Here is a 12088-nt window from a genome sequence, read left to right on the forward strand (position 1 = left end):
TGTCGTGCAATTGAATCCCACCTCCCTTCTGTCTTGATTGTACCGTTACAGCCTCACCATTTCTTATTGGTGAAAAGATGTCCTAATAAAGTACAGCGGAAGAATTTGGTGGAAAAATTTGACTCACTTTGACTGTCTTTTTTTATTTCAGGACACTTATTTTGTGTAAATAACTAAAATCACTTATTTATCAATCTTTGCATAAGTATCATGTATTATCGATATATTAATCTAGTTCTCTGTTAATTTTCTTACTATATTCTAACGGTACACTGTCTAACAGAGCCTTAGTTTGATTAAAATGACATCATTTGCTTATGTTTTGTTGGCGCAAACCAAATCCAATTTCCTATCACAGAGAACAGCAAACAAAAACAAATGTCCGACTGAATTATGGAGAAGTAATAAGGTATCCATTCAGACTAAGTCTAGGACTTTCCTCTACAAGTTCGAGACAGACCAACACCTGTAAGCAGGGAAAGAAATCGAACTGCAGGACAACTTATTTCTTAAATCCCTGTCACAAATACAAGTTGTTGACACATCTAATACAAATCCACATGAAGATGATTCAAAAACCTGTTATACAATTCAAACATTCATTATGTAATGCATTCATCGGATTATGGCTCTCTGCACACAACTAGGAATACCCTAAAGGCTTAGCCTAAAGTACATCATGCCGCTCAAACATATTCTAGAGTCAATATTTGTCTCTAGAGGAGGTTACACATTTCATTTAAATACAGGTAAATTCATGTTGCTCTAGCAGTCTCAATCTGAAGGAGCATACTGCGGACTTTCTTTGTATTATGAGGCACTGGTCATGATAACGGCTTAACTGAGAGTGAAATGACACACGTAAAACCTGCTGAGCTCATCTGCATCTGTTTCATGCTGCTTCACGGTAAGACTTTTTGAATAAACAAGCAAAGATTTGATCTGTTAAAAGCTGAACAGCTGCAAATTGGTAGTTAAAGGACAACTTCAGTTACATCTGGTCCTTCTTGTACAGTGGGAAAGTCTTTCAAAAACATAAGTCATCTAAAAATGTACTCGTATACTAAATTAGAAGTCAAATACAATAAATGTATTCCTATTTTCTCACTTTATACATAAATAGTATAAATGTAGTTATGGAATACAAGAAAACAAACAGTCAAGTGCACCCACTTTTGTATGCATTTATATTGTAACAATAACCTTTTGTTTTTTCAATATAATTAGTCTGTCATCACAAAAAAACAAGATAATTAACTTGTGATACTATATATTATATACAAAGAAAGAACTGAAATGCTTTGGTGTCCACACCAATAAAATAACTATATATATATAATATGAACTCTCACAAATTTTGTTTTCTACTTTCTCTTTAAACTCAGGGTTTGTATCAGCATTGAACTGCACCAGCCCAACTCCTGAATCCTTGTTTGCTGCACTTGAGAAGGAAGTCTTCTCTAAAAAACTACTGCGACCTGTAAAAAGCTTTTCAATTCCACTCAACATAACTATTGGTATCACTGTGGTGGGAATATTAGGAGTGGTGAGTCTATTCATGCCTGCACATGAGCATGCGGCATAACCTTTTCAAATAAGTCTTTTAACAGTCATCGATTGAAATTAATACCTAATCTGTATTACTGGTACTATTTGATTTAAAAACATGTCTCACTCACAGGAGGAAAAAGCCCAATCCCTGACAACACTCATATGGCAAGTTCTGGTAAGTTCTCAGAGCACTTACAAAAGCATCAATAAAGTATTTGACTAATTAAATACACTATGTGGATATTTGCATGTGTTTATAGCGTGTTTTAAATGATTATGATTGCATTATTTACCTCTGAGGGGTAAAAGTCTGATGTCGGATTTCTCTAATAACTCAAAATGATATATGCATGACGTATCATTTCACTGCACTGTATGCCTACTTATTTAAAATTACTTAAAAGGAATAATCTCAAAATTAAAGTCAATTTAAGTATTTTTTTGTTTACCTAAAATGACAGTGACATAATATTGTTTTGGATGAAACGTTGTTGTCGTTGTTAATTTATGTAGTTTCACAAGTGAAATAAATGGCTTTCTTTTTAGCTGTTCATCACATTGTTGTTGATCTGTTTAATGTAGGAGTGGAATATAGAGGGACTGAGCTGGGATGAGGAGGAATGTGGAACTACAAGAGTCTCCATCCCTCGAGAAAAAATTTGGATCCCAGACAGTCCACATCTCAGAGTTGTAAGTTAAAAGCTGTAAGCCTGAGAGAAGGGAGGAAAACCTCCATGCAGGTATGCACTATTACAGGTTTTTGGTGGAGCTTACGGAATCAACTTATTGCGCCTTTTAGTCAATTTTGCACTAAAATTATAACTTTTTTAGGAAAAAAAACAAAACACATTTTAGTTAAACATATAATACACATTTGTATGAACAATGAAAAGAGCGAGCTGTCTGAGAGGGATATGAACCTTCTTGTCTTTCACTGTCCTACTAAGGAAAGTGCTAATTCCATTGAAAAGCAATAACATTTTCTCATTTAAAATAATCAGGGTTGATCATCTGAGGGTCTTTTGCACAAATGTAAAAAAAATTCATAATGTTTGTCTTTAATTTTATAAATTATTTGATTATATGATCGCCCAATACCCAGAAAATCAGTTGTCCCCAGACAAGAGATTGTCATTTCAATTCGATAGAAAATTGTGAACAACTCATTTAAAATGTATAATATATATATACCAAATGAAAGAGTAGAGTCCAATATTTCTTTAAAACTAAAAGCAATGAATGTTCAAATATATTCACTTTATTTTATGGTTGCTCAAAATGTGTCAACACCGTCAAATATTTATAAAAAAGCAATACAACCACATGATGAGCTGTACTCCTGAGGACTCGCTGTCCACCTCCACATCTGCTAAATGCTACAAGAGCGTTCAGGCTCCTGTAAGTTTGATATTTGTTCAAGAACTTTTACATATTTATTGATGTTGCTACTGTCACAACCATGATGTATCAAAACTGTCTCTTTTGTATAGAAATAATTATTTTATATTATGACATAAATGTATGCATTTTAAGTAAAGGCTAGAGGCAGCTAGCAACAGAGAGAAAACAAGATGGCTGCTGTACACAACTCATGCATGACATGGCAAAAAGTGAGTTTTTGTCAACACCGTCAGGTTTTCTGTCTTAATGCTTAAAACATTGCAGTTGTACTGTAGTTTTTATCTTGCCGTTCGTCATTGTTAATATTTACAGAAGGATAACATGTACATAACAAATAGTTTGTTGTAATTAGGTCCACTGTCACCACTGTCAGGTCTGTGTCACCACCGTCAGGTCTCAGTCGCCACAGTCAGATGGAACTTTCTTTGTTTTAAATGAATACGACTACAATATGTTCCTCCAATGCAGTTGATTTATTAAAGTAAATGTCTATTTGAAATCAAAAATGTGATTTCTTTATGTCCACAATTATTATTTTGTATATTTAATGCTAATGATGAAAGTTGCATGATACTACGCAAAGACAGGAAAAACACATCATTTATGAAAGAATTACAAATCAGGATGTTGCCCAGAAATATTGCTCGATTGCTGAGAACTTGTTCTATAAACACATACGTTGAGATTTCTTAATAAATCTTTTTTTTTTCAACTGTAAAACCTGTTTTATCCAAATTCTCGAGAATCAGTGCTTTGTATTCCTCTCTCCTTATCAAATGTATTGGGTTCATTAATTATTATTATTTATTTTTCTATTTCTATTTCAGCATGGACGAAGACACATCTCCCAAAACTCCCTATATCTACTTATACAACACAGGACATGTGTTTGATGATAAGCCGGTCAGAGTGGTCAGCTCCTGCCGATTAGTAATCTACACTTTCCCCTTCGATGTTCAAAACTGCTCGCTGACCTTTGGATCATATCTACACTTCAGTAAGCCTGCTTAAATATAAAATACAGTTCTTAAAAAAGTCTGGTCTTTGAACTGTGTGGATATAATGCTGCTTTGTATTCTACAAAATGCCTGGTGTAAGCAGTGGCAGCGTACCTTAAGCGTTGATAAAGAAATGTATGTTTGACTCAAAGTACAAGAGGCTTCAGTTTTTCTGCTGTACCACATTAAGATCATTTGTCAAATTCAACTGTGAAAAGTCCTTTAAAGTGTCCAAATATCCCAACGTGTGAGGAGGACGGATGTTAAAACAAAACTTCACCTGTGGCAACTAAAAACTCAAAACTGTGCTGTTGAATGTCATTCAAGCTACAGACGTTAGGATGATTCAAGGCAGTACATCTGAAGAGATCCTGCAGGAGTCCCTCGATGTGTTGGAGACCAATGGGGAGTGGGAGCTCGCAGCTATCAGTGTAGATCCTGACGTGCAGCTGGTGTTATCTGTCGGAAGCTACTCTGAGATCAAATACAATGTAAGAACTTTTAACTATTCTAATGATTTTATGATCTCTTATTTTGAATAATAATAGCTGAACATAGTTCCATACTACAAGCTAATTGCATACAGTGTAGATTAATCATAGTACACTATTTTTGCTTTGAGTTTTGAAGAAATCAACATATTAAAGGTTCTCTGTACGGAATTCAGAGCAAATCTCCGATTGGTGATTGCCTTCACATAACTCTCAACATGGCGAAGACAAGCATCTAATGCTGCTAACAACGCAAACAGTGCACACACAATACATAGGCTACTCTATTTTACAGAGAAATGTGTCCCAATCAGAACAACTAAATTGTATGTTTGGCTGTATTCAAGCCGATCTGCATATTATACAGACTCGCAAATGAGGCGACGAAGCCTTCATAACGGCTTCACTGGCACCCGGCAATAAAAGACAAGCCCTTGGAGTTTTTTGAAAGAAAAAAACATGAACAAGAAGGACATAAACAATTACTGATGGTCACCACATCAACAAATGTGAGTGCACTGAGAGCGTCATACTTAGTGACTAACTGTATTGCTAAGAGAAGAAACCTTTTGGGTCATTCCAGAATTGGAGGACAATTTAGACCTCAACACTTTTGAAAAATTAACCTTTTATTTTATTCTTTTTTGTTATGTATTTAGGAAAAACAGATAATAAACAATCAAAAAAAGTGATTTGGCCAGCAAAGGCATCAAATGTACACTTTTTATTAGACGTTTCATTTGTTGTGTGCCATGTTTTGTGCAACCCTGTGAAGCAGAAAAAGGTATTTTTAAAAACATTTTTCAATAAAACTCTTTATAATTAAGTAAATAAAGTCACATTTATATTTAATACTCATGTAGTTTTGGATAAAACTGGTTTAATGTTAATTTAAGTAGCTTTTTAAATCGATCTTGCCCAACTTTTCAATTGTCACACATTTCTTTTTACCAATTTCAGTATTTAATTTGAAATATTTGCTCAAATACATTATGTATATAATTAATCAAGCTATTAAAAGGACATTAGTTTAAACTTTTGTGAGCTGAGAAAATTATTTAAGGTTATTTTAACAGAAAATGATATGGTAACAGGGTTGAAATTAGAGTAACAGGGTTGCATAAAGTAACAGGGTTGAATGGCTACATTACTTTTGGTTATAGATCATGACATAAATGTGAGAAAAATAAATACTCAGGACCAGAGAAATGTTGTTGATAATATTCTATATATATTTTCCAATGAAGAATTAACAGGAAGAGTATCAATGATACATAAAAAACATGTCAACACAACAACAAACTGGATATAATCAAATATACACTGGACAAATATAAAACATGGAGGTCAAACAACTCCACAGTGGAAAGGCCCCAGGGGTTGATGAGATGCATCCAGAAATTCTGAAGGCTTTGGGTGTGGAGGGGCTGTCTTGGTGGACACGCCTCGTCAACATTGCATAGAAGTCTGGGAGAGTGCCTAGGGGATGGCAGACCGGGGTGGTGGTTCCCCTATTCAAAAAGGGGGATCAGAGAGTGTGTGCCAACTACAGGGGTATCACACTTCTCAGCCTCCCTGGTAAAGTCTACTCCAAGGTGCTGGAAAGGAGGGTTCGGCCAATAGTCGAACCTCTGATTGAAGAGGAACAATGCGGATTCCGTCCTGGTCGTGGAACAACGGACCAACTCTTCACTTTTGCAAGGATCCTGGAGGGGGCCTGGGAGTACGCCCAACCGGTCTACATGTGTTTTGTGGATCTGGAGAAGGCGTATGACCGGGTCCCACGGATGATACTTTGGGAGGTGCTGCGGGAATATGGGGTGGGGGGTCACTTCTGAGGGCCATCCAATCCCTGTACGCCCAAAGCGGGAGTTGTGTCCGGATACTCGGCAGTAAGTTGGACTCGTTCCCAGTGGATGTTGGCCTCCGCCAGGGCTGCGTTTTATCACCAATCCTGTTTGTGATATTCATGGTCAGGATATCGAGGCGTAGTCGTGGAGGAGAGGGGTTGCAGTTCGGTGGCCTGAGGATCTCATCACTGCTCTTTGCAGATGATGTGGTCCTGATGGCATCATCGGTCTGTGACCTTCAACAGTCACTGGATTGGTTCGTAGTCGAGTGTGAAGCGGTTGGGATGATGATGATCAGCACCTCGAAATCTGAGGCCATGGCTCTCAGCAGGAAACCAGTGGATTGCCTACTCCGGGTAGGGAATGAGCCATTACCCCAAGTGAAGGAGTTCAAGTACCTCGGGGTCTTGTTCGCGAGTGAGGGGACAATGGAGCGAGAGATCGGCCGGAGAATCAGAGCAGCGGGGGCGGAATTGCATTCGCTTTACCGCACCATTGTGACAAAAAGAGAGCTGAGCCAAAAGGCAAAGCTCTCAATCTAACGGGCGATTTTCGTTCCTACCCTCACCTATGGACATGAAGGCTGGGTCATGACCGAAAGAACGAGATCACGGGTACAAGCGGCCAAAATGGGTTTTATCAGACAGGGGGCTGGCGTCTTCCTTAGAGATAGGGTGAGAAACTCAGCCATCTCAGCCAAGGAGCCAGTTGAGGTGGTTCGGTCATCTAGTAAGGATGCCACCTGGGCGCCTCCCTAGGGAGGTGTTCCAGGTCCAGCTGGGAGGAGACTCGGTGGAGAGATTATATCTCCTCACTGGCCTGGGAACGCCTCGGGATCCCCCAGTCGGAGCTGGCGGATGTGGCCCGGAAAAGGGTTTTGGGATTCCCTACTGTAGCTGGTGTTCCCGCGACCCGACCCCGGATAAGCGGTAGACGATGGAGAGATGGAAAATACAGTAATACATTTAAAACATTATATTATGCTAAATTATACAAACACATGACTTTTTACTATAAATAATAGAGTAAACTGAAGGAAATGCAACCCTGTTACTGAATGTCAGCCCTGTTACTCTAATTATAGTAACAGGGCTGCAAGTCACAGGGTTGCAAATCAATGCTAATTTTAGCTTTTACCTCAGGAATTAATGCTAGCTGAACAATGTACCGGTAATGCTACTGTCAAGGAATGGACACACTTAGATATCAAACTAAAGAAAGATATTTTATTTTTTTTAATTAATTTGTTTTAGTCTCATAATGTGAGTAATGTTAGTCTCCATCAAGAGTGAAAAGATTGGAAATATATTAAAAATAAAAGGGAGGACTTACCTTTGGTCTACCCATGGTAGTAGCACATGACTTGCTGATGTCACTTCCTCTGCCAAGCTAAAAAGGTTTCGGTAACAGGGTAGCTTTCACTTTCAGTGTAAAATTACTGTTATTTAAAATATGTTAAATATAATTTAAAAAATAGATGCTACCATTACAAGAGACATATATCAATAGAATAATACCAAAAAAGTCAATAAAAACCCTATATTAACTGTTATATTTGACATGCAAGTTGGTCACCAAGAAGCTGGGACAAGAGAAAAATGCTATTTTATGGGTGTTTGAGAGCTATTTGATATTTTAAATAATATTTTTAAAGACATTTTTCTGCAACTTTATATACATTTTGTCTCAATACAAGTATATTTAACACAACAAGTGCATGGTTTAGCTTTTTGGGCATGGATTATTAGATTTTTTATATGTGGGACATGAAATGTCCTCCAATTCTGGAATGACCCTTTTACTATTGGTGAAGGTACCATTTTATTCCGTCATATTTATCCCCCCCCCCCCCCCCACACACACACACACTTTGAAGGCCGGTCGTGAAGATATTTTCTTACATGAAACCGGTCCGTGCAGCAAAAAAAGTTGGAGACCGCTGTTTAGGACACCGAAGCCATGCCCCAGTATGATAAGTTATATATACATATACTGTATATATATATATATATATATATATATGTATATATAAATATATATATATATATATATATATATATATATATATATATATATATATATATGTATATATAAATGTAACAGTTAACTTAATACGGTAGATAAAAAAGTAAGACCCGACGTGTTCAACTCACGATTAGACCTTGATGGTTTCTGATCCATAATTTAGATGATAAAAAAAGAAAGTCGCCCTTCTTCAGCATGTATTCTGGCAATTTTCACAATTAATTTACACAGGTTAGGTTAATTATAGATAACTGCAACCAGCACAACAAGTACATCCCAGCAGGAGGAGCCCAACCTTTTCCATGCACAAAATGTCATGATATAGGCTAAAAGATATTGTCCATCACGTAATTCTGTGCATGGAAAAGGTTTGAAGAAAAGGACGTCTTGACCGAAACGTCCTTACGGCAATATAAAAATAAAAGTCAAATTAAAGCGCTGTGATATCGTTTCTTTTTTTATACAGTAGATAAAAGGGGAAATATCTAAATAATCAAAACATTTGTTTTGGTATTTTCTGAAGGTATTTGGTATTAGACTGTTTTGTATTACATTTTTTTCAGCATTTGTAGAATAACACATATCCAATGTGAATAAAGTGAATCATTGTGCATTTGAGTTCAGAAAGAAATTAAGATAAATGCCCAAAGGCTGACTAAAATGTTGAGGTGTTGTACCTCTTGTCTCTTCCCAAGATCATTCTGAGACGTAGGCCAACCCTCTACGTGGTGAACCTGCTGATCCCCAGCTGCTTCCTCGTCACATTGGACCTCTTCAGCTTCATGCTGCCTCCCCATAGTGTGGACAGATCCTCCTTCAAGATGACCCTCATCCTGGGCTACACCGTCTTCCTTCTCATCATGAACGACCTGCTGCCTGTCACTGGAGAGACAACACCTCTCATAAGTGAGTGACACCTGCTATGATATTGGTACTTTTTTTTATTCCAGAGAAAGTTGAAGTAACATGCAACATAGACATGATACATATCATGTTTTTAGATTCAGTGTGACTTATGCTTACCGGGTTACATTATCCCCGATGTCAATAGCGAATTAAGGTCTAACTATCCGCTTAGAAATCATATAAAAAAGACGCTCCTCATCCTCCAGAACACGCCTAAGAATCATTATGTATTTAGGTTTTCTTCACGATCAAAATAATCCAGTGATAGTTGTCAGAACACCCATGCGTACATTGTAAAAAAATAAATGCTTAAAGCTAATTCGGCATACATTTAGTGGTGCCAATTTGCCAAAATGTAAACAAATATAGGCTAAAAAGGAAGGGTGTTCAAGTTTATTATACCCCTTGAACAATGTCGCTGATATACCATGGGTCGAAAACATATGTAGGCAGGCCAAAGTGTAAAAAGTATTTTGAATTCAAATTAGTAGGGGCCACAATATCAACATCCATCCATCCATCGTCTACCGCTTATCCGGGGTCGGGTCGTGGGGGCAGCAGCTCAAGTAAGGAACCCCAAACTTCCCTTCTCCGGTCCACATCCGCCAGCTCCAACCCGGGGTCTACTCCCAGCTGGACGTGCCTGGAACACCTCCCTAGGGAGGCGCCCAGGTGGCATCCTTACTAGATGCCCGAACCACCTCAACTGGCTCCTTTCAACGCGAAGGAGCAGCGGCTCTACTCCGAGTCTCTCACGGATGGCTGAACTTCTCACCCTATCTCTAAGGGAGACGCCAGCCACGTCTGAGAAAACCCAGTTCAGCCGCTTGTACAGTGTCAACCTGCCAATGGGTTTCACCTTGTTTAAAAACGCTCCAATGACTTTGTGTAGTGTGTTTACTTCTGGCTACAGTCTGGTTCTTACAATATCAAAGACACACCTCCATGCAGATGATCAGAAACACTCACAACTGTCAGAATTATGTATACAAAGAGATGAATAACAGGTTTCTCATGTTTTAATGTTAACAACATTTCCCAAATGACATTATAACCAGGATATGACTGAAGATGGTTACAAAGGTTACTGTCTAAGGGGCAGGGAGGGAAAAATAAAAAGGGAAACAGCTGCATGCGGTGGGGCAACAGCACACCGAAAGTAGCCTATATTTTTAAGGATACCCTAGAGGCCATTCACGCTTTCTTCACTGGAAGGACACCGTAGAGAACACTTTTACACCATTTTCTTCAAATATGTGTATGTGTATATACTCCTCCTGAGTCCACCAGTGCTAGCATGCATGTAAAACATACAGTACTTAATGAAAAGTGTTCTGAATCCTCCCTGTTACTGTTTCCTGCAGACGTTTTCTTCTGCCTCAGTCTCGCTCTGATGGTGGCCAGCCTGTTGGAGACGGTGTTGATCACTAACATCCAGTTCAGCTCCAGCCAGTACAGTGCGGTGCCTCCCTGGCTCAGTGTCCTCGTGCTACGATATCTATCTGTTGTAGTTTGTCTCCCTTCAAAAAAGAAGAGCAACCGAACTACTGTCTTCCTCTCATCTAATAGAGGTTTATTTTTATTATCATTATTATTATTTATTAACTTGAACTTTAAAGGGCCTCTATGTTGTATACTCACAGGATTCTGTTGGCAGATATTTTAAATAATATTCATAACTAGTTGTTTTTTTTAGAACTATATATACAGTTTATATATATAATAATAATAATACATTTTATTTATATGCTCACTTTTCATTTGCGTAAACAAAACTCAGTGCTACAGAGTAAAAACGATGAGCAAAATATACATTTAAAAAAAGATATACTGTGTATATATATATAACCCCTTGTAACTGCTGAAGTATCCCTTGATTGTGGACGTATTCAAAGTATTGTTGCCATGGTCTCCCATTGTTTATGCTTACCTTATGCACTGATTTCAAACAGTAGGAAAACAGTTGGAACAACTTTTGAGGTGTCCTGATGATTTTATATACACCTGCCAACCAATAAGAAATAACTATTTTCCATATCCATTGGATAATCTGATAGGTGCAATTTAGTTTTCTATGAGTAATTAGCTATTTTACATTTTAAGATTCAAAAGCTGTATTGTCATATGCACAAAAAATACAGGGTGGTTAGACTTCAAACTAACTGTTCTTTGTTTTTGACAGAACCAGCTAAGAATGTCAGCTTCACCAACATGTCAGCGATTCATCTTAAGAACGTCTCTGGTGATACACCTCCAGCAAAACCTCCACCTGCCCCTCCGGAGCCGGCCCTGGATGAATTGCAGAAGCTGAGCAGTGACCTCAAGGCCATCCGCCTCCAGGTGGACAAACACTTCAAGGAGAGCAATACCTCGCAGGAATGGCAAATGATCGGGATAGTCATGGACCGTCTGCTGTTCGGTTTGTACGTGGTGTTCATCACTGTCAGCTTCATCACCATCATATGTATCTGGACCTTGAGCAACAATGCCGTATAATTTAACTAAAGGGTTAAAAGTCTGATCGAGTTTCTGGATCTTGGAAATGTTTGGATGTATTTATCAGAGTGGGCTAACTCCTGTTTGGATCATATGAAGTTTTCACTACAATTTTGAACAAGAACCTGAAAGGTTTTTTAGTCCTGCCATCTTTCAGTGACATTGCTGATATTGTATCCAACCTGCATTTAATTTATACAGATGGGGATTTCCTGAATTTCTCCTTGCATTGACTACTGCTATGCGCTCTCAAAACAAAAAGTTGCCATTAAATGTATTTCCCAAAGATCCCCTGGTGCCAGGAGTTAGCTTCTTGTTCCTTTTCTTTTTTTACATTAAAATAAACACAATGTCTTTTGGACTGTTGGTA

The 12088-nt window shown here is 38.0% G+C and overlaps 1 protein-coding gene across 1 annotated transcript; it reads left to right on the top strand.

Moving 5' to 3' along the window:
* The first annotated feature begins 794 nt into the window (after positions 1-794).
* LOC115006764 (5-hydroxytryptamine receptor 3A-like) lies at positions 795-11963 on the top strand. The gene is given in 10 exon segments (XM_029429232.1): positions 795-907; positions 1386-1546; positions 1682-1726; positions 2134-2223; positions 2225-2241; positions 3780-3949; positions 4278-4441; positions 9012-9222; positions 10587-10793; positions 11405-11963. Coding segments are annotated over 10 exon segments (1434 nt in total). The 5' UTR covers positions 795-852; the 3' UTR covers positions 11719-11963.
* The last annotated feature ends 125 nt before the right edge of the window (positions 11964-12088 follow it).

Source organism: Cottoperca gobio, chromosome 4 (assembly GCF_900634415.1).
Source record: "Cottoperca gobio chromosome 4, fCotGob3.1, whole genome shotgun sequence".
Classification (NCBI taxonomy): Eukaryota; Metazoa; Chordata; class Actinopteri; order Perciformes; family Bovichtidae; genus Cottoperca; species Cottoperca gobio.